This window comes from Manis pentadactyla, chromosome 2, assembly GCF_030020395.1.
Source record: "Manis pentadactyla isolate mManPen7 chromosome 2, mManPen7.hap1, whole genome shotgun sequence".
Taxonomy (NCBI): domain Eukaryota; kingdom Metazoa; phylum Chordata; class Mammalia; order Pholidota; family Manidae; genus Manis; species Manis pentadactyla.
In genome coordinates this window covers 130,806,825-130,831,029 of record NC_080020.1, presented here as the reverse complement: position 1 = coordinate 130,831,029, position 24,205 = coordinate 130,806,825, and the positions used below count along the sequence as shown (strand labels likewise).

General features: G+C 38.7%; 1 protein-coding gene across 3 annotated transcripts in view; it reads right to left on the bottom strand.

Moving 5' to 3' along the window:
* Nucleotides 1-24,205, bottom strand: part of DNAH5 (dynein axonemal heavy chain 5) — a 257,848-nt gene that overhangs the window by 122,360 nt on the left and 111,283 nt on the right. For all 3 annotated transcript variants that reach the window (XM_057496308.1, XM_036896717.2, XM_057496315.1), the window contains exons 22-33: nt 23,901-24,034; nt 20,753-20,954; nt 19,949-20,184; nt 17,705-17,923; nt 16,584-16,646; nt 16,042-16,280; nt 15,053-15,293; nt 12,670-12,869; nt 10,264-10,417; nt 8,680-8,843; nt 3,643-3,799; nt 317-529 (exon numbers count right to left, since the gene is read on the bottom strand). In XM_057496308.1, the coding sequence (XP_057352291.1) occupies nt 317-529; nt 3,643-3,799; nt 8,680-8,843; nt 10,264-10,417; nt 12,670-12,869; nt 15,053-15,293; nt 16,042-16,280; nt 16,584-16,646; nt 17,705-17,923; nt 19,949-20,184; nt 20,753-20,954; nt 23,901-24,034 (2,222 nt within the window). The remainder of the gene's footprint in view (nt 1-316; nt 530-3,642; nt 3,800-8,679; nt 8,844-10,263; nt 10,418-12,669; nt 12,870-15,052; nt 15,294-16,041; nt 16,281-16,583; nt 16,647-17,704; nt 17,924-19,948; nt 20,185-20,752; nt 20,955-23,900; nt 24,035-24,205) is intronic.

Sequence of the window (24,205 nt, the reverse complement as noted above, 5' to 3'; positions counted from 1 at the left end):
ATTCAGTAAGAAAAAGCATTTGAGTTAAAGAAAATACATCAAATCTCTATACAACACAAATACAGTTTTAATGTATACAATATATATAAATATATAAAATATTTTATATATAACATATTAAAATATACATATAAAGAAAAATAATCTGCAAATGAAAGATAAGCAAATTATGCTTATCTATATTTAACAAATCCTTACGAAAAAGTTAATTTTGGTCCAGGGTTAAATTATAGCCTGTTGTGTAGTTAGACAATGTATGAAATCTAAAATGACTGCTCTGTAAAAATTACTTTCCAATCAATCTCAATACACTGACCTGAGCAGGGAAGGAAGAAAGAAATTCAATCAGCTGGAAACCTGTTTCTTGAATATTTGCAGCTGCCTGGCGAATCACAAGATGTAATGAGGACTGAGATTCCTCCAAGAGAGAATTAAGCCAAACTTCCACATTGCCCTCTGCCATCACAGGTTTATCCAGTTCAATTGTCTCGCCCTCTCGAGAGGAAATTGACAGAATGCGATCATAGACCTAAGTTAGAAGCCAAAAAAAATGCTATATTCAATTGTCCTCTTGTCAATACTACCCTTCCCATAAAAAGTTAAGCTACAAGTTATAAAATAAAAAGCAAAACATGATATAAATCAATTTTAAGACAATAAAAATGTTATCAAATGACATCTAAAAGGGAATACTGCATCAATTCCAAATAGTCTAAACTAAAAGAAATGTTCAATATAAATGAGATGATCAAAAAAAAATCTCTAAAGTTTCTGCAAATGAAATGGGATGCTGTAAGGGCCTGTCATTCATGCCACAAGCTCATCAACTTGACATTAGCAATGACCTGGTCAATATGATCAGGGCAAACACAAGGTAATTCCAGTTCTGTGCCAGATGCTGTGCTCTTTACAGGAGGTCTTGGAGGCATGTAATGTTTTCTAGCTCAAATCCAGTTCCTAGGCTCATCATTCCCCTTCAGTTTCCATGCAGGATGGCATGATGGAACAGCATGTACTTGGAGTTCTGAACTCTAAGTTCAAACGGCGCCCTGCCATTTGCTCCCCACACAATGTTGGAGGACACATCTCCGAGACGAAATTTCTTGCCTACAATCAGTCATTAAAAAAATCACACCTGCCCTATTTCCCTACCCACCTCACATGCTGTTCAAGCCCATTAAACAGAGTAAAGCAAGCTATAAAATAAATACAAACATTTGTTGTTTTTGTTCTTTAGTAGGTAGAATGTTGTTCCCTCGGGCTGAGATTTCATTTTATGTTAATGACATCCTCCTCAGTTGTAGATAGCAGTGGTCTACCAAGAAGCAAATGAGTCTTAAGTTTCAGGGTCCCTCATTTACACAGACCCTTTCTAAGGTCACACAGACCCTCCTGAATATAAATTTACATTTATAATTTTATAAAATTTAGGACCCAGAAAACTAGGCTCTGCCTTGTTGTAGAAACCACATGACAGGAACAACAAAACAAAGAGCAATGCTATTATCATAAGAAGTAGCAGCTATGAACAGAGGCTAAAAATGAGGAGGTTGAATTTATCTTCCATGTACAATGAGACAAAGAGAGGCTTCACTCTGGGACATGACGACCTCCTAGCGCAAAAGCAGAAGGATCTGGGCAAAACTTCAAGAACTTCCTGGGTAATTCAGTCCCCTCTTTCAACCCACACATCCAGTAGATCTACAAGAAACATTGGTTTTAAACTATTAAAGTCCATACTGTCTTCCCTTCCTCTCCACCATACCCTCTATTGAGGCTTTGTTGCAGCAGCTCAGCCTTTCCCAATCTTACTCTGCAATCACTTCCAAACTAACATAACTCCACTCCCTATGATGAGCCTAAGAATCTTCCCGAACCACAAATGAGGTCACTGCCCTGCTTTAAAAGCCCCCTGTGCCTTTGCCACATTCAGGAAGAAGTAGAATTCCGTAGTGCAATGTGCTTGGCCTTTTGGAATCTGGTCCATGTCTCCACCCCACTTCTCCCTTTGCTCATCAAGCCTTATTGTGGGTTAAAATGTGTACCCAAAAATATATGTTGCAGTCTTAAGCCCCAGGACCTGTGAATGGGACCTTTTTGGAAATAGGGTCTTTGCTGATGTAATCAAGTTAAGATGAGGGTGAACCCTAATCCAATGACTGGTGTCCTTACAAGAAGAAGGGAATTTAGTCACTCTGCAGACACAGGGAGAATCCATGTGAAGACAAAGGCAGAGATCCAAGTGATGCACATACCAGACAAGGAACATCAAGGATTGCCAACTGCCACCATAAACTAGGGGAGAGGCAGCAGATCCTCCCTCCGAGCCTCCAGTAGGAACCAACCCTGCCGAGACCTTAATTCTGACTTCCAGCCTCCAAACTGTGGGAGAATAAATTTCTGTTGTTCTAATCCAGAGCAGCCCTAGGTAACCAATGCACTCCCTCACATACCCACTCTTCTGACTTCCTGGTTGCCCACACCTCCCTCCACTTGCCCTTTCTTCTGACCAGACCACACATCCCTTCTCTACCTGCCTGGTCATGTTCCACTCACCTTCAAAACCTCAGTCAAAACACCATACTCTCCCGCAAGAGAGATTCTTTTCTTACTCCCTTTATACGCAGGGTAGTACTGCCTGACAGCATCATCATGCCCCTTGAGCATAACGCAACACAGCAACTCAAAAACGATCAATGATTTAATTGCCAGATTTCTCTTGACTGGTATGCTGTATAAAACTGGCTTCAGTATTGATTATGATAACTTCTTCCTTGGAACCTCAGGACAAGCAACATGCCTGACACATAACAAGGGGCTTGAACTTAAATGACTGTCCTTTAATTGCTTACAATGGAATAACTCTACCACTGCATGAGCTACACTCTATAAACTCCACCCTAGCAAGGTTCCCTGAGGTTTGTAGATTTCCATTGTTAAGAATGACATCAGACATAGTTGCCCAACAAGTGCAAACTGCATCCTATAGTAAATAAATGTGTGGTACTAGGGTTTGCCTGAAGCACCAGCAGAGAACTGAACTCATTACCAAACCAGAAGGGCCCTTTCCCAGGGAACATTGGGTGAAGGGATGGATTAGATGGTATCTTCTGGCAGCTGTACCAGCACAGTCTCCTTCACATTGAATATCCCATTTTGGGTCCCCTACAACTCATGATTCTAGAAACACTCTAGAAGTGTTAAAAAAACAAACAGAAAAAAGGTTTCAATCAAGCATGATGAAAAACAGGGAACACCATCATGCCAAAGATTTGTGAAGCTTGATTAAAACATCAAATCACTGTGGCAATTCTGTTTCATCAAGACATTATTTTCTTAGCAATAGGCTTCTTCATTTTGTTGAATTCCTAAACAGTTAACTTGACACATAAGTCATGAATGCTACATACGATGCATTCATTCCTAATCACATTTCAACTATTTGTTATTCAAATATATACTTGGATTTTAAGAAATCACATAATTCTGAAGGCAAATGGGGCCCAAAGTTTGTTTTTAATCACTGGCTGAAAGCTAGTGGACAGGGAAGTGCAATCCTTTGTAAACAGAGAATCAGAGGGCTGTTTAACAGAGACAGTTGAGATCCTAAGATATGGTCATCACAGTTAGAATCAGGCGAACCTTTTCGTGGAACTTGACAGTTTTGATGTTGTCAAACACATTCAGCAAATGGGCTTGTATAGTGTGCGTGTCTGATGCCTGTCCCAGAATCTCCAGAAGGGCAGGGTCCGAGACGAAGAAGAACCGAGGAAAGCAGAGTCGTTTTTTCTCCAAGTATCTAAGGGGGGAGGAAAAAGATAAACCTCATAACCACACATAGCAGGCCTTTCTAGGACTAAATTAATCTAGGAGAAAGAGTTTGAGATAATGTGATTTTCCCACATACTGTCCAATGTTTTTGGTTTGTCTTTTCATTAATTTTGCCAAGTAGCATTCCATATCCTGATAGGGAAGCAATTTTGTTCCATTTTTCACAAGTATAATGTGTATATTTGACTTAATCTGGAAAATCTTGTACTTTCTTTGTAGAGGACAGGAAATGTTACACCCAGGGAGACACTCATTTTGGTTCTTGTTTGTTTGTTTGTATACAAGCACAGTGTTGTGCCAGCCAAAGGCTTCATCTCATTCTCAGAATTTTATCCAGTGACTCCATCACGAGAGCAGAAGCAAAATCCCATTGTGCATAAGCAGGTGAAGGGGCCCCAGCCCTGTTCTCTGCCTCCAGGAATTACTGAACCCAGGAAGGTTCCTGTCGCTAACCTGCTTTCAACCACACTCCGGTTTCTACATTTGCTTTATTTCACGGTGACTCCTTGTGAATGTATTTTTTCTACTATACTCATATCTATATTTCTATATCTTTATTTTCTAGCACACTGACGTAATTAATAGAGTTTTAATTGCATATTTTTTGAAACCTTATGAGACTCTTTTTAAACTTTGTCTTCTTTTTTTTAAATTTCTACTCCATCCTTGTCACTTGCACTATTTATTTGTTTTGTTGTCACCTGTGTTATTTATTTGTGTAAAACTATAGGGGAAATATTCTTATTTTGTAAAGGAAGAATTCTCTCCATAGGAAAATAGAGTTTTCACCAAAGAACTTGCGGATCAGAAGCCGGCGCCAGGGAGTGACCTCTGAGGGCGTGAGCGGGGCACTCTCCACGGTCCCTATCCAGTCCGCTACTTTTCTTTGTTGAGTGGGATGTCCGGGATGGGGGCAAGAACTTAACAACTCAAGACAAAAGAGAGGACTTTTTCCAGAGGCAAAGATAGGTAGGAGACAGAAGGGTGAGTGGGCCCTTAGGGGGAAGCAGGCACATCAAGTGAGAAGGGCTGAGCCTTACTGTGCACTGTCATGTTGTCCCCACGGCCCACAGAACTCTTCCGTGCATTATAGGCCAGTGTTTCAGCAATTTGGATTTACTCACTTTGGTCATGTGGTAAAGCACCAGGTCAAAGGGGGGGCAGGATGAGAGCAGAGGCTGCCCAGGGTCTGAGTACATCTCCCCTCATTTCCTTAAAGTCTGACTTTCATGCTCATGTTTTGTTTGTTTTAGATTTCTCCCTTTCCTAACTTTAAATATGCTACTTTTATTTTAAATATTCCAATCCAATTTATTGCATAACTTTGATTTTTATTCTTTATTGAGAATGAAGAATTCCTTATTCCTTATTGTTCTTGGTAAGGGGAAAGGATTCTTCTTGATTCCATCCCTGATCTATTGCCCTCTTCGCAGCAGCCTAGTCTGACCTCAGTGAGGAATGGGGCAATGTTCTCTACCTGGTTATAAAAGGATGGAGGGAGGCATGTGGAGTGTGACAACCAGAGCTCTTTGACAGACAGAGTAGAGTGGCAGTTTATTCCTGATCCACGTGAAGACCCTCCCTGCGCCTGCAGATCCTCTTCAGCTTGGCAGGGCGGCATTTTTTGTGTGAACATTAGTACTCAGGAGTTCTTACTCGGCTTACGCATTTTGCCTCACAACCTCTTCTTGGTAATAGAATCAAAAGCCTAGGAGAGCTCAGTAAAATCTGAGTAACTTCAGAGTAGACTTTCTCTCAGAGGAGTTATAAAACAATGCCAAATGTCAAATGATCGAGCAGAATGTGTCCATGATAAAAAGAAAGAATGAAAAAGAAAATAGAAAAAAGAGGGGCATGAGCATGTATCTCCAGTGGCAGCTGGAAGAGGAGGAAGGGGGAGAAAAGAAACAAATCCAGCCATAGGTAGACAAGGTGTATGATTCCTCAGGACGTTTCTCCATGGTAACCCAATCCTGTTTGATGTCCAGGGATTTGGGCCCTCCAGTCTTTCTACCTTGAAGAGCCCTGAGAAGATGACACATTGCTAGTCCTTTTCCTCTGTCCCTCTGGCCTGAGCCTAGTGGTACACTACATCTACGTCCAAGAACCTTTGGCAGTGCCTGCAACACAGTGCCGAATAACCACTGTTTAAAAAGAATGGCACAGCATCAAACAAAAATCCTTCTTTTGTCAAATGCCCTTCAACAGTTACTTGCCTGGATTTGAAAATTTTGTAAAGCAGATCTAATCGTTACTACCTGAGAATCTATTTTTCTAAAACTTTATTTTGGGGGATTTACTTGCACATAGTTTTGCTGTAAAGCAGATATTTAAAGGATGCTTGACTGACATTTTAATGGGCTCTGACCACGGTGTTTCCTAATGCCTGCTTAGGACAATTTCCTAAAGTACAGCATAAGCTTTTGGGATGCCCATCACCCAGATTAGAAACTTGCAAGTGTTTGCAAATGTTCGCCTCAATATAGACATCCACTTAGGCATGGCCTTCTTTAGGCTCTTCACCTTTCCTGGAAGCACATCAACTCCATCATCCCCCCAAATGAAGGCCAAAGTCTACGGATTTGTCCTTAACCAGCAGTGAGATAATCCAGCCTCTAGATTCTTGTCAGGATTTTCACACTGTCCCATGTCTTCCATCAACTTGAGTACAAAAATGATATTCATGTTTGAAGAGTGTGCAGTCATTTCATTCCCTCTTTTCCCTGGATCAAGCCATCCTACCAGAAAGGCTCATGCTTGCCTCACACTGTGATGAGAAAGTGAGGGTTTTGCTAAGTGTCCCCTTTTCAGAAGATGCATTATAGAACTACCTTCAAGGAATCAATTTAAGACACAAAATATACCATTTTCCTAGACAACTGGTGCCTTTTATTTTATAGATCCTATGAACACTGCACCTAACCGTACATCACTCTTTGCTTCAGTCCCTAGGATGGACGGTTAGTCTCTAAAACTGAGGTCTCTCTGAGCTGAATTTACCATCTTAGTTATAAGCCCTTATTTTCCTTTGACCTTAATTTTGTCATTACTTTCTTACTTTTCGGCAGCCATCTCAAAAGGTTTTTTGGTCAGCCAAGCATACATAAGTAAACCCTATTACTCACATGTTATCAGTAAGTGTTTCATCTGTTTCCAGCTTAGCCATTTTCTTGTCTAGTTTAAGCAGCTCCTTAGAGTGCCGTTTAAAGCCCAGCACTTTTGCCACCATCTGTGACTAGGAGCACAGCTTGCCATCAGTGACCTAGTCACAGGTAGTGAGGGCAATGGCATGGTAAAAGGTCATCCTTCTCCCAGAGTCGGCCCAGGAGACGCCATTGTTAAGCTTGAGTTAAACCGTCAGGACATGTGGCATGTCCTAAATGTTGATGGACATCTCAATGCTGTTAGTACACCTGGTCCTGCTCCCATCCACAACTAGGTAACAATGATGGTTAATTTTATATGTTGAGGCTGGGCCACAATACCCAGATATTTGATTAAACATTGTTCTAAATGAGGCTGTAAAGGTTTTTTTTTTATGAGATTAACAGTTACATGAGCAGACTTTGAGTAAAGCAGATTACCCTCCACAGTAAGCTTCATCTAATCAGTTCAAAACCTGAGTGGAAAAAGATAGGCCTTTCCTGGAAGAAGAGGGACTTCTGCCAGGGGACTGCCTTTGCGCTTGAAAAGCAGCAGCAGCTCTTCCCTGGGTCTCCAGCCTCCATCCACCCTGCAGACCTGAACTTGCCAGCCTCTGCAGTCTCATCTTTCTCTCTCTTTCCCCAAGTTGTGTGTGTGTGTCTGTGTATGCATGCGTGCACACGTGTGTGTGAGCACATGCACACCCTATTGGTTCTGTTTCTCTAGAAAACCCTGATCAATATAATAATCAATAGTTTACCCAAAATTTCTCCATATATACTGACTATTCTAAGGAGGTTAACAGTTTAGAAGGGGAGATATTTAAAAGCATGTGTATTCCAGTTATAAAATAAATAAATCTTGGGGATATAATGTACAACTTGGTGACTAATACTGTAGTACATATTTGAAAGCTGCTAACAAGAGTAGATCTTAAAAGTTCTCATGATGAGAAAAAAAATTTGTAACTAGGTATGGTGATGAATGTTAACTAGACTTATTATGGTGATCATTTTGCAATATATACAAATCTCAAATTATGTTGTACACCTAAAACTAATATAATGTTATATGTCAATTATACCTCAACAAAAAATAATAAATAAAGGCATGTATTGATAACCATTTTTATACTATTACTACTTAACATATTTCTACATATATGATTTTATCTTGCTTAGCCAAAGAAAAGACAAAAATATTTATTACCCTTGGGATTCACTCAGTCTCTATATACATAAGTGTGTGTGTGTTATGTGTGTGTGTATATATCTGTGTATGTTGATAGATATATTAGTCTCTATTTCTGTTCAATCTTGAGAGTTTGTGCATACTACACACTGTTCATATTGTTCTTGGTTGAGTATAATGAAATATTTTGGTTCTTCAGATGTTTATACAAGAAGGATATCAGAAAAATAGGTGTAGGAATTTTAAAAAGCAAGGACTGTATGAGAATGTTTGCAAAATCTTATCCCAGTGGAGGAAGAAGCCCTAAATCCTATAATTCCAACATCAGGACGAATCTAGGCAGCAGTTGGCAAGAATACAAGGCTCCAAACTGTTGGTTTTGTCTGTGCATAAACATTATACATGAATTAAAGTCTGAGCAAAAGAAAACCAATATGGCTAATGCTGTCCAAGCTCTCTAGACTCTTTTATCTCTAAGAAGCTACAAGAGCCCTCACAGAGATGTGAACTTACCCAGTAAGGGATTTCTGGCACATTTCCAACTGGTCCAGCAAGTGTGGCAAGAGCTGCCCCATGGTCTCATCTCCGACACAACACTGAACCACATTTGGCATTTCACGTGCCCGAGTCATGATCTTCACCCACGATTTATCTATATTGGAAAAGCGCTTGGCTTCCTATGAGAACGAGATTACAGAGCACACTTAGATGGGCCAGTGATCTCAAAGGCAGAGCACCTCACATACCTCTGCAGAGGCCAGATTTCCAGCCTGTCCGGTACCCCAGTGACACATGCCTGAAACATCATTGATTTCTATTTCAGTTCCCCTCAGGCCCTTGGCCCCACACCACCCCCTTTCTCAAATAAGAATCCTTCGCTCAACTCTGGTACCCCCATTATGTTAACTAAAAGCAGGAAACAGACATAAAAGTGATAATACAACATGAGACAATTTGGGAAGAAAGGACACACTCAGGTGTTTCACCAGTTATCACTAAATGAAGTGTTTTTTCAAGTGTTTTACACTGAGCATTGAATCATTTGTGTATTTAGAAAATAAAAGAAACATTTAAAAATAAGATGCACATTAATTATAGTATTACCCTAATATTAAGAAATTTTTTAACTGGTTTTTATTTTTCAGGAAAAATGGAAAATTCACAGATTATTTTGAGACAGTAGGAATAATTGTACTTTCCTCCTTAAAACTTTCATCTCTTTCATTGGTATTTTACCAATGAACGTGAACTATCTAATATGAGAGCAAAAAACCCCTGCCCCAATAGCTTTTTCAATGTTGTATGTGAGCATTTCCATCAACTCCAATGTGAGATTCTTCTCCAACCAAGAAGAAAATTATGTCAAGTATAAAAGCAAAACTAAGTAAATACTTCAAATTTTAGAATATGAATATATTTCACTGGTAGCCAAACAACATATCAGTCAACAGATCTGTCCACTATAATTAAACTGAAAACTAACCCAAAAGAACGCCAGGAACCCTAAGTGAAGAGAATAAGTAAAAAAGTTTTTTTTTTACCTCAACATACACTCCATCTATACCTAGTGAGATGATTACACTTTGATGAGAGAAACATACTCAATATCCTGAGAAGAGGGCCTTTTTGTTTTGGAGCTTTTTTCCCTGGCAGATGACCACCCATCAGTTTTACAGTACAGATATAATCAGATACTTTGCATGGTGTGAGTTACTTTAAACTGTCAGTAGTAAAAGAACAAATTATCCTACCACCATCAGGATAACTACTCCATAATTCTACACTGTTTCAAATATTACCTTCAAATTTACTGGAAGGAGTTTATCAATTATGCAGGCATTCATTCTTTGTTTTCTTAACCCTCCATTTCCTACAAAACCTCACAGTTCTGTAGCATTCTTACCTTTATTTCCACGCCCCTTCCTTTACACAATTACACTCTCTCTTTGAAAAATAGTTCAACAGCAACAGCAAAAAGATTAGGGAGATGGTGGCTCAAGAGAGGTTGAAATATGATTGCATTTTTAAAGGAATTCTTAATTATTAGAGAGTTCTCTAAGTTAAAACCTGATTAAATTACAAAGAAAATTCTAAAACCTTGGGAAGCTGCTTGGCAATATCTCCTCCCACAAAGACAGCTTCTAAGTAAATCCACAAGTTTTGCACCATCATCCAGTTCTCAATGATGTCCGTTGAGTTGGAAAGGTACTGCACCCATTTTTGAATCTGAGCTTTGAATGGCATATTGTACCTAAAATAAGAAATATGTTCAGCATTTGGGCAGTTTTTTGTGTTTTATTTTGTTGTTGCTTTCAAACCAAAAAGGTTTATAAAAATCCTATTTCTTACCTATTTCTTTACAACTTTGATTATGGTGCTGTTTTTAAAAATAATGCTACTAGGGGATTAATTCCTCACCACTCACTGGGCATTGTTAGACTAATTTCTTCCCTTTCGATCCAGAGCTCAAAGAGGTAGAGGACATGTCAACTAAGGAGCAAAGCAGGGATTACATTTGCCTCCAGCAGCTGCCAGAGTAATGTGACTCTGACAGTGGCCTCCCAATGCCTTTTCTTTCTTTATATATATAGAATCTCATTTCCACCTAGACACATAGCTGCCCAGTTAAAGTACTGAATTTCCCAGCCTCCTTTGCAGCAGCATGCAGTGCAAAACTAAGTTCCACATCAACTGTTCTCAGCCCTAATGCACATAGGAATCATCTGGCAAACATTAACACCTACCTATGCCAACCTGGGTCCCACCCCACAAAGACTCTGATTCAATCAGTCTAGGATGTGGCCCCAGGTGCTGGGATTCTCTTAAGCTTGCAGGCTTTGTCTAGTGTAAAGCCAGGGCTGAAAACCACTATTCTAGGTGACAGGTGAGTGGCAGCATTGTAATGTTAAGGAGTGGTTTGGTGGAGAAGGGCCACACTGAAAAACACAGAAGAGTGAGCCAGACAAAGCTAGGGTCCCTGATGACGGGATGGAGCCCCCACTCCAGCCTGGACCATCCACCTTGGAGCTTCTTTCTCAAGAGAGAAACATGAACTGGAGCCTTGTTTAAGCAATGTTGTATGCAGTGCTGGTGTTATTTGCAGACAAACTTGATCCTACATGATTCTACTACCATTGTTTTTCCTCTTCTCTTTCTTTACCCTTGATTGATCTCTCCAGTCCAACAGAATATGAACTTGAAGTCTTCTCAAATATTAGTCATATTAATGAATAAAATTTTAATCCCCACATTCTTAATTGCTAAGTAGACTGTTGTAACATTCCACACATCTTTGTGGGTTTCTTTGTTTATACTTCTCACTAGAATGTAGGTCCCTAGCAAGACATCTCTGTATTATTCATCGTTCTGTCCGTAGCACCTGGAAGAGTGCACGGCACATTGTGGGTGTTAATAAATTTGTCTTGAATATATGTTTTGCATACAACTCTGCCTGTGAATTCACTGTCATTGGTAAGGAAAGTTTACCTATACCCAACACAGGTGATTTTTACTTAATTTATATGTGTACCTTTTCTACCTCCCTGGGATGTGTTACCTTTCATCTGTAGTTCATTCTGGTTGGACCGTAACCAAATTCACCAAATTCTAAGTAGTTCAGAGTCTAGATTATCAATGGTCTAAATCTCTAAGACCTAACTTTATATTCTGTATTACTCATTTCAAACACTTAGGTGTACCAAGTAAGTGGAAAGAAGAGGAGTTTTTATCAAAACCATATTAAGTAGTTATTACTTCCTACATTTAAATTATTCACAAACATAAACACAGAAAATGGAGAGACATTGTAAAGATAAAATAGCATAATAAGCTCATATCTCAAGGTACCCACATTCAACACAATTACCATATATTTGAGAAAATCCTAGTGAACAAAAAATAATTTCAGAATAAGCAAAGGGAGGCAATGAACCAAGGAAATGTTAACTCCATGGCTCACATACCCAAAGGATGGTGGCTTTGCTGTTACTATCAAATAGAAGTGTTAGACTGGCATGGGCTGTGCTGTTTTACTCCCCTTTATGAATTAAGTGCATTCTCTAACTTAATCTGTCATCTCATTGAAGCATGTACACAACTAAGGGCTTCTAGTCTATAGCTGCTGGCAGAAAGGTTTTCCAAATAGAATAATTATTTTGAAATTCAGAATAATTTTCCCTCTGGATTCTAGAGCCTGTCGAGCTGTCAGCTGTGCAGTAGACTTGTCAGCAGCAAAGTCGAAATGTTCCACAAGATTCAAGTGGCTAATTACACATTGCATTACTTCATCCAATTGATAGTCTTAAACATGTCCCACAAATAGAGGATAATGAAAGAAAAAAACAGTATTATACATGCTGTGCCAAAGGCTAAAATTAAAACAAGTATTTTTAATGTTGAATAAATTGTATGAGGGGTGTTGTTACATTTTTTAAATTAAGTTCCCTTAAAGTGTTTGTTACTAGGGTTCTCAAATCTCAGGAGAAAGACAGGTGGGTTTCTTACCTGTTGCTAAGCAATGAGCCCAGCAACATCAAGCTGTCCTCCATGTTGGCGATGATTTCTGAGGTCCCATCTCCTCGCAGAAGGAGCTCTCCACGGGTTTTAAAGCTGCCAAAGGTGAATGTTTTGTTGTCCCATTCATTGATCACTTGCTTCAGCTTTTGCTCAATGTCTCTCTCTTTCACTGCACTGATACAGATGTCCTGTTAAAATTGCAAGCGCTCATTTTATCATAGAAAGGGTGCACATCCTTCTCGAATAGCCTAGATTCAGCCGACGTCCTATCTTCACCATCTGCTTCATGTGTATCTATAAATATTTGTATTATTCCCAGATCTAAAATGCATATGATAAATGGTGTGTCTGTTTGCAGATACAAACTTAGGTTCTGAAATGGAGATAGCCATGTTACTAAATAACAGAATCTTAATTTGTAAAATTTCTCACCACATTCTCCGGAAGGATGACAGAAAAGATAGAATAACAAAGGAATACTATTTGACCATGAGAAAAAAGGAAATCCTGCCATGTGCAACAAAATGGATGAATCTCGAGGGCATTAGGCTGGGATAAGTCACACAGAAGAAGATAAATACTATATGATATCCCTTATTGTGGAATCTAAAAAAACTGAACTCAAAAAACCAGAGGGGCAATGGGGATTACCAGGGGCTGAGGAGTGGGGGACTATAGGGTGTTAAAGGTTCCCTACTTGCAACTAGAAGATAAGTTAAGTCCTAGAGATCTAATACACAATGCCGTAATTATAGATAACAAAATAGTATTATAAACATTAAACTTGCTAAGAGACTAGGTCTTAATTGATCTCACTGCTAGAAGAAATAATTACATGATACATAGAGGGATTAACTAAGTTATAATGGTGATCTTGTTGCAATATAAATGTATCAAATCAATATGTTGCCACCTTAAACTTACACAATATATTACACCAAATATATTTTAGGAACTGGGATACAAGAAGATATGTTACAACCTTTTAAAGTTTGAAACTCTAATGAAAGGCTCAAAATGTCATGTGTCTCCAGTTGAACTCTAAAGTCAAATAAATCAGTGCTATAAAGAGGAAGGAATTCACAGAAATCTAACCTCCTCTCACTCTCTGGTCACCTTCCGGTCTCCTCTGCAGCCTTGTCTTCTCCCGGGCCCACTAGCCAAGCCCTGCCCCTGCCCTCATCTTGTCTCACACGGCACTCCCTCTCTGGATGAACTCTCCATCTCCACACAGTCAGTACCTTTTGTTCCTCCAGCCCACATCCATTTGCCTACTAGGCTTCTCGGCTTGGATATATCCATGAAGCCCCAAATACAATCTGTGAAATCATCAAATTCATGCCCCAAATGAAGCTCATAGTCTTTGACCTTGTCACTCAACCTTATTCCTACCTCAGTGATAAGCACTAACATCCATCTAGATCTCCTAGCAAGAAACCTAGGGTTCATCCTTAGCCTCTCTGCTTGTTTCGCCCATTATGATGCCTCTGTCACCAAATCCTATGCAGTTTTACCTCCTAAAGATCTCTACACTCTTTTCTCCCCTCTCCAGCCTCCCTACCGGACCCCTCATCCAACACACCGTTATCTCCCGTCTGGGATACTCTTACACACAACTCCCAGTTGGTTTTTCCATGACTCCCCCTTGCCCTCATCTAATCTTCTCCCCACACAGCTACCAGAGTGATATTTACAACGTACAAATCCAGCAATGTCAGCCCCCTCTGCAAATACATCTCCCAGATTGCTCCGCATTGTTCCAAAGACCGAAACCGGTAACATGTTCTAGCCCCACGCCCACTCCCCTTCCTCTGCTGTCTCCTCTCTCCCCCACCCCACATCTGAGCCACTCTGGCCTTCACCTGGCTCCCCAAACATGCCTTAGACCTCTCACACATGCTGTTCCATCTGCCTGACACTGTCTTCTTCACACTTTCCAGGCCCCTCACACCCTCACTGCACAAGCACACTTCCCCACTAGTCACGCCTGTGTACCCCCATCTTCCCCACCTTTACTCCTTCCCTACCCCAAACAGGTCAACCCCATTACTGTAAGCTCTAATAGAGCAGCCTGCTTTTACTTCAATGGTATTTACCACAGCTTATAACTATACCTTTATTTGTCCAATTATTTAATTATAGAAATTACTTAATGATCCATGAATGCAGGAATGCATCTTTATATCCCCAGAACTTAACACAGAACTTATCACATAAACATGTGTTGAAAGAATTAACAGCTGAACACCAGAAAAAGAGTTTTAACTGTCCTAGCATTATTTACTGGCCCGGCATTCCATAATGTAGAAATGCTACCAAATGAATCCCCTGAGCTCTTCCAATTTCCAACCACACCACCTATCAACTGTACCTCTATTTCCTCTTTGTATTTCAGAAGAGGTGCCTCCATGATATTTCTTAACTTAAAAGTTTCATTGCCCACATCCAGACTGTGCCCAGTGAGAGCAGCTATCCTTTCCCAGTGCCTCTCCATCATGGCCTTACTGGCCATGTGCTCCAGCAGCGGGCAACACTCGCTGAAATCATCAATGGTCTTCTTCAGATCCAAGAAAGCCTGCCAGTCCTTCAAGGCCCTGGGCAGCTTCCGACACCTACAAATGGAAGCCGCCATGAAAGGTCATTTGAACATAAGCCTGGATGTCCCAACAGAACATAAGATGGTCCGCTAGCGTGTCTATAAAAAACAGTCACTTTAAATACCTATCACACATTTAAATGTCATGACTCAGCATGTATCTGTTACTATAATTACTTTTACATTATAGAAAATTGCTCCTTCCAATTGGGAAAGGCTTTTTTTTTCAATTCCCTCATAAAAATTAACTAAGTAAAAGGCATTATTTGAAAGGACAGAGGTGCCTCCCAATTCAACTCAACTCTACAACCACATACTGGGACCCTACTAAGTACAAAGCATTGCATCATATATCAAGCTGTCAACTAAAAAATACAACAAATGACCCTCCATTTTCTTTGAGTTCAACACCAGAAGGGATGTAGAAAATCATAAGGCTCTTAACTTTTATTCCAGGGAGTCATCTAACACAAACTTCAAATGTTTGATAAGTATAATATAAATAGAGCTCAGCTTCCTCCAGGCTGTAGAAAAGCCCCTGACAAGATTCATCCAGGTTTAAAGGATGTGCTTGTCTCACCAGGTACACACAGGGATAACTAATAAACAGCATTTGACAAGGGTGATGTCAATGAACAACAGCAATGCAGCACAATGAGTGCTCAAAGCATCCAAGGTGAAAACAGAACTTGACAGCCTTTCAAAGAAGAAAGCATTTGAGGTTCAATAGCAGGCTCTGGGCATGTTAAACATTAATTTCTCACCTGTTCTGGAACTCTAAAAGTTCACTGTTGATTTTTTCAATATTCACTTCTGACCAAAGGATATCATGATAGCTATTTACAGTTTCAATGACACTGTTGTACAGAGTGTATATTTTCTGTAGAAGATTTAGTTGCTTCTTTATTTCAAGGAGCTGAGGATACTTTGTAACTGGCAGACCAAAAAGTTCCTCTCCCCCTGTATAGGTGATGTATTTCCGGTATAGATTATCAAATTGATTCTAATGCAAACACAAGTGAAAATTCATCAGAATGATTAACATGAATAAACATGCAAATAGAGAAAAAAGATCGGTAAATAAGCAAACATGTATGATCTCTGAGCACAAGTAAATAGGAATACTAAATGAGTTTAATTATTACATAAAAATCAACTCTAATTATAACCACACCAAATCTTATTTCTTAAAATGTAAGTGCATACCATATTCCACAATGTCTTTCTATATTAAGGGAGGAAGTATGTATTTAAAACAAATCAAGTTTTTTCTTGCTTAGAAGGTCATAGAATCTTTAAAGATTACCTGAAACATGATAAGCCTATCACTGGCTTCCTGGGGCTTTAAGCCACTAGCCATTGGACCATTCTGAAACAAAAAGTTAAAATACACATAAAATAGTGTCATGTTTGCATACAAATTTCATGATCTCAAAGTATTTGAGTACCAAAGTTAGCTTTCATGCATATGTACACAATAGGAAACTTAAATTTATTTGTTAGAAAGGACATAAGAAAATGACTCATTTGGAAATATTTTCAAGCCTAATAAAGCCAAATTAATGCCACAGCTTCCAAATGTCAAGAAATTTTGAAAACTAAAAGTATGAGCTATGCATTTCTCAGGTGACATAGGCAAAGAAGGGTCAATAACTACCCACAAGAAGCACGCATAATGCCTGGTTTTGAATTGAAACACCAACATCACATAATGCACAAATCTCACAACTCTAATATCTATTTGTAAAGTGACCTATGATCTTAGCATTCTAATCAGGTTTTTGTACATCAGCACACCTTTATGTGAATTTCTGTGCTTCTTCATCCATGAAGTTAGTGCATGTGTCCAATCTTGTAATTTAATTAACTTTCTGCTTTGCTGTGCTACTAGTTAATTTTACCCTACAATTTTCCCTTCTGTAGCACATTATAGCTGGCTAGAAATTGGTTTTATTACACAATATATTCCCAGTGGAAGATTCTGGCTAAAGCTCATATATGTGTGATTAAATATGTACTCTCTCTGTTGTCCAATTTTGGGTCTTCAGCACCAAGGGCAGCGCCTAGCACATGCTGGGTTCTCTACAGTACTGTGGAGCCAGTAAATGCTGTGGGGAGGATGGCCATTATAATTGTACATGAATAACATTTGTCTACACAAATTTAGAAAGCTACCAAACAGCTTCAGCAACAGACCAATATTAAGTGAGCAGCACTTTTAACTCTGGATGACCTCTAAGGGGAAAGAATTGTGAAGGAGAAATGCCTTCACTCTTCTGAAAATAAAGTTCCTGTTCCTAGGAATGGGAGTTCCTTGGAATTTAATTTCATTAAATTTGACACATAATCTTTAAACATAAATTACATTTTTGCATACTCTACTCAGTCCTCCCAAAAAAAAGCACACAGAGAAAGATAGGGTTGTACCAAATCATAGTCCGAATAGAACTGGTGACAGTCTTGGAGGAAGACCTCCACGGTGCTAATAAGCTCTTTCCTAAAACCAGGCTGCAGAGTGACCAATTCATTCTGAACTTCACTAGCACGTGCCAGGAGCTTCTCCCAAGCATATCGTAGAGTATCCACTTTGTCCATCTCTTCCTTTGCTATCAGAAGCCCGTATTTGTTAAGCAGAGCATAGGATTCCTACACAAAAGAAGGAAAATTTCATTTCTGCCAGTCAGATGCATAAATCTACATACTCTTTTAGTAAAGCATTTCTGGACATGTTAGAATGGAAAAGAGCATCACAATAGGGAAACCACCCAGAGAGTTCTACTGATTTTGCTTGCAAAGTGTAAAAGCTGAAATGAGCAATTGACCTCCCTAGGCTTCAGTTTCTGAATCTGTAAAATGAGAAAATTCCCTGGCTGCTTCACAGAAGTTTTGTGAATACAAAAGTAGCATTTCAAATGCATTTTCTGTAAATCATTATACAAATAAAAGGTATTTTTACTTATTTGAAGGCTGCAAAATAATATCAAGTCAATGAAAAGAAAAACATGAAACAATTTAATTGCTACTGTTAAAATAAAATAAATCAGTTTTAACTCTATCTCATTGCACACTGTCGGTAAGAGGTTCCAGTAGTAATACACGAGACAAGGAATTCATGAATCAGAGCCTGGGCTGAGTCACTGGATAGAAGATTAAAATAGGGCAAAGTCTGGTTTTCATGAGAAAGGATTTTCCTTAAATATCCTTGGTGCCTTCCCCCACCATGACTCCTCCCCATACAGGTAGAATAAATACCTGATTGTTGCTCTGGGGCAAAGATTGCTGAGGCCGGCAAGACCTGGCCCAGTGCCTCTCTACCTCTTCCCTCTTTCTCCTCAAATGCAATGCCTCTGGCCTGCACCCCAATGCCAATAACACGGAGCAGAGTAATAGAGAGGCCTGCAGCTCTTCAGCACTGCTTCTCTCCGATGCAAGAGTCAGCACAACAATGCTGGGATTTTTATTCAGAAGCCCATGGTGAGTGTATATGGGTTTAAAGTGATGGAAATATGGGAACTGCACACTGAATCATGCATTCCAAATAAGTTCCATCAGTAAGAAAGACTGCATTTTGACCTTGACTACTTGACAACAGTTTTGTCTTAACTCCCTGGGCCTTCTCTTCCAACCCCAGGGACTCCCCTGGTCTTACACAAAGCAGGAACTCTTTGCTTGGTATTTCAATTCCCAAGAACAACACCATGTGATTTCCCTGACCCTACACAGCCAAAGTGCAAATCCATAGTTGTCTGAGCCACTTTTGTGGTAGTCTGAAATTTTCCAAAATTCAAAGAGAGATGCAGAATATGTGAGACTAGTGTATGATTCTGAGCATCAGGAAGAGTTTAAATCCAGACATTCAAGTTGTGGTGTGATAAAAAAATATAACTTTTTTTTTGTCTGGAATTGTTTTAACGCTACAATTATACTAGTCCTATTTAAAAGAATAAATACAGTGACCCATTCCTGATAAAACATTTTCATCTAGAAAAGATGATATGATACAGTGTAATTAAAAAAAAATAATTTGTCACACTACCCAAATTGCATAACTTCTTTGAGCCCCATTTACCTTCTGGATTAAGTACAGGTTTCCATGAAGATTAAACGAGTTAATACCCATCCAGGTCCTGTTTACCAGCTGGTATTCCCATCCCCGACTGCCTGGAGTGTTCACTGTAGGGATCACAGCTGTCTCTTTCCCTGGAAAACTGTCCTCAGCTAAATGAGAGCCTCCTCACAGGGAGATAATGGTCAATGACCAAGTGGCTTGGGGAGAGAAGGGGCAGTCCCCTTGCATCGGGTGACAATTCACACTCCAGAGCTCCCCGTGGGATCCCACTGAAGTCAGCGTACAATGAATATCACATCTTCACTCAGTCCCTCACCCCAGACCCAACCTCATCCTTTCATGCTTCCCTCACCCCTCTTCTCCCATGAGCACTCATCGAAACATCACTTGTACAGAAATCCTCATCTCAGGCTCCACCCTTAGGGACTTTTGGTGTCATGGAAAGCACAAGAACTTCCTCCTCGAAAGCGCCCTATAAGGTTAGGTATTCTCATTACTGAAACTGCTGTTCTTAGGTAACTGCTGTCCAGACCTGGTTGATACTTAAGCTAGTATCACTCAACAGGTGGAGCTATTTCTATAATGAACCAATGATCAGTTACCTCGATAGGTGCTACTTGAAAGTCAATGGAGATTTGCTGCTCCCTGATTTCTTTCAGTGTTGCCATCGCAATCCGAATGTCATCTAGGTCTTTAATTTGACGATTCAGCTTCTTATTGAATTCCTCGACGAGTGTAAAAATGTTTTCCATCTCATTCCCATATTTTTTGTTACAGTGACGGCCAATGACAAGCATCCAGGCCTTTGTCTCAGCCGTCAGCGTAAACTTCAGGTCAGCTGCAAAACCCGATGTCCCCAGGTCAGTCATGAAATTGAAAAACTTGAACCAGTATAAGACATAATGCTATTTTTCACCAACAGTAACTACTTTGCAACTTACAGCCCCTTAACATTTAATTGAAAAATCAAACCAGAAAAAAATTAGTTTTTCCTAATCATTATATATTCACTCACTTTATCAAGCTTGTTTTCTATAACAATTTAAAACATTATTTCAAAATTGAAAAAAAAAAAGCACAATCAAAACCATTGGAGATAAGCCTCAAATGTCTGTTATTATTTATTAAAGAGTACATTTAAATCCCAAATACAACAGACTTATCCCCTTTCTCTTAATTAGTATTTGCTTCCAAGGTTTAGCAGCAAAGTGTTCACAAGAGTCCCGAGTATATAATTATGCATTAATTAAGGGAATTAAAAACAAATCTACAAACTGGTCTTAAAGCTTGAAGCCCATAAAAAGGAAGTCAGTATTTAAGATAGCTAGAACTCTCTGGAATACTAATCTAGTAAACAGAACAATACTGTTGAAGTTTTAGGACTGCCTGGAAGAAAATGAACCAACCTGTGTACAGAGCGATGGCACCCACACAGATACACTCAGGCTCAGCATTAATCTCCTGCTCTAGGTTTTGGAAATAGAGAATCTGGGATTCAAATTCAGAAAGCAAGGGGGTTTTCATCATTAATGCCGTAATGGTTTCTTCTTTCTCTTTTTGCCAAATATGATTGTAGCATTTGAAGCAATCCATGGATTTGATAACTTCCTACAATACAAGAAACAGATTTGTATTGAGAGGCAAGAATTAGAAATGACATCATGGTAAAAGTGAATATTGGCCAATTGCTTATAGTTCCCATGGATATATTAAAATGTTTAATTAGGAACTGTATGAATAGTTAGAAATGTCACAGAACTGGAAATAGATAGAATAGGTAAACAGTAATCCATGACTAGTAACAATGAAGCTATAACCATCTCTAGTCAAAAGAAGAAGGAGACAGTGTCTAGAAACTAGAAAAAGAGTCAGTGAAGACCATTTTGATTGGAACTACACCTTAGGTCAAAATCCACAACTCAGAATCATGCCTCAGAGAAGATGCTATGGGAAAAGATACTCTGAGGTCACTCTCTTCCCCACCCTCAATGCCCTGGACCTCCTCCAAGATGCTGTCATTGGTCAAGTCAACAGGAAGCCTCAGCAGAAACCTACTGACTTGTTTTCTAAGGTCAGAGAGTGGAGATGAGATCTGGAACGGCACACAGAATATATCCAGCATCAAACCCCATTGAGAGATTGCATGGAATCATATAAACTGCATAGATTCATTGAATGAGGATTGACACCCATATGATATTAAATCTTCCTACCCAGGAACATAGTACACATTTCCAAATCTTCAAAAAATTTTTGATTCCTTACTAAGTTTTAGGGGAATCTTCATAGAGACCCCACACACTGCTTATTTTTCCCAGCACTTTGTTTTATACCATCTAAAGCTGAAAGCCACAGAGGGGCACAAACCTGTGTGCCATGCCCCTTCACTATTTCCTTTCATGCCAGTTTGGTCACCACTTTGTTTTAAGAATGTTCTTGGCATAGTTCGACCTGATCTTTGTACATTTTATCCTTGTTTCCATAACTCAGCTACTTTAACTGTTTCTTACACTACCTTCTATCAAGTTTCTTCCACCTTTTGATAACAAAGTTCTATACTTATTAAAGCAGGTTAATATTCTACTCTAATTGCTATTGTCTTTGTCCCTACTCTGGTTAAAAAATTTCCTAGATTTTGTGTATCTGCTTCAACCTTGCTTTTCTCATAATCCCCATTATATTAAATATATCCCCAGTATATTAAAGTTTGCAAAACAGATTTTCAGAAACCCATTTATTGCATTATAGCAGAAAGGCCTAAAGTTATCTTTCAACTGACTACTAACTTAACTCTATTGGGCATATTTTTTTTTCAGAACATACCCTAATTAAATAAGCTTAGACTCTCATTTATTTTATCTGAAAGTGTCAGTCTTTATTAAATTAGAACTTTTTAGAGTAGAAGTAACCTAGACCTTAAATGAAAAATTACATGAACTACATATGTAGAGCTGTTCTGCTTAAGTTACTTTTTTTGCCAAGTTATATGATTGTTTGGTCCAGCTCATCTTTTCAAGCCAGTCAGTGCTGTAAGTTGATGGGAAGCCTATGGATGTACTGAATGATCCAATCGTCTATGGCAAGAGGAAAGGGGCAGAGATGATAGGATTTTCTGTAGCTAAGCAGAGTTGTTCGGATCTGTCTATGACTGTGGAGGGCTGGTCATGTCTGTACTATGAATAAGTGTGTATTTGTTCTTCCAGAAACAATTTGTTCATCCTAACAATCTAAAAAAAGCCCTTCAAGTTATTCTACGTGCTAACCGTATCTACTGTTTTAAAGCAGACTAAGATGTGTACATTTCCTTCATATAATATAAAAGCAAATGCAACCAAAGGAACACAGAGATAAGCACTGTGTTGCCAGCAGTATGTTCATTTCAAGTTTCATGTCTTACCCTTACATTTTCATAATAGTGGCTGCTTATATTCAGAGCAAGTAATGAACTTCATTGTTGACTTATTTTATTGTATTTTCCATGATTACTGAAACATTTGAAAATATATCTGAATGTTTATTATCATTAAAGAACACTCTACTTACCTTTATCATTTAGTATAAAGCTTGATAAACTAAACACTAGATAAATATTTGTTAAATTTAATTATGTGAACATAGTCCCTAGGGAAAAATAAAATATAAGACCTTAAATATATTAAGAAAGGAAAATTGAAAGTGCATAAATGCAAAAGTTTCCAGTTCCCTTAGGAACACATTAAAGTTAAACTTAATATTTCTTCACATGGTTACAGTAATGACAGCTTTTCAAAATCCTTTCAAATAAATGAAACCAATTCTACCAAAACTGTATAATAGAAAAAATGTATTTACTGAGAGGCAACTATTCCCTCAACACTGACAAAAATTTTTAAAGAGTCAACAGATCTTAATGGCAATGTGAATATAGAGATTTTTAAGTAGAAATTGACTTCAGCATTTTGAGTCTTTTTGACTGAAAGAACAGATTTGCCTGAACAAAAAAGGGAAAGTTGAGAGAAGTGTAGATATGGAAGAAAAAATTAAACTGAACTTATATCCATGTCCAGTACGAGTCTATATTGATAATACTAATATTTTCTTTCTTCTCAGTATTATCTTATGTCCACATGGCAATATACACAAATTTTCATCTGAAATTTCATGATACTTTACTTCATCCAATAATGCCAGACTACACAAGTATGAAAATGTGGGTGTAAATCTTATTCTATTTCAAATGATACTATTTAGTACTAATATCACTGACTGAGGGTGAATTGTAACACCAGTCTGACTTGTGGTTTGGGACATATCAAATTTTGTAACAGACTTATTTGTAGTAATAAATAAATAGGCTAAAGACATTAAACAGAACACAATATAAAATACAGGAATAATAGTAGTCTTTCACCTGGGGATATAGAATGAAAAATCTATAGTTAAACATTTGTTGAGCACGAACAACATTCCATAAGCTACTCACTGCAGATACAGGGTGTAAGACAAAGGCTATAGGCTGGATAAGCTTGTGATGTTCAGCTTCACATGGACACATGTTGCATGTTGTATGCATACCTTTTTGGTGGAGTTGATGATTGTGCTAAGCACAGACACTAATTTTACAATCTCTTTGTTGTCAGAAACATTCTTATAATAGTTCCTGGTTTGCACGGGAATGGGTAAGTTTACAGATGCTATCTCAAAGGTATCTAAAAGCAATAAAAAAAAAAGAGAGAGAGAGAGGAAAACTTTACATCAACAGTATAGGGGACATGGTTTAAAAAGATAAGGGGATTTCTGTAACCGTAAAGTAAGGATCTCTGAAAATCTTTATAAAAGCAATTGAAAACAGTTGGAAAGTTTGTCAGTACCAATTTTTC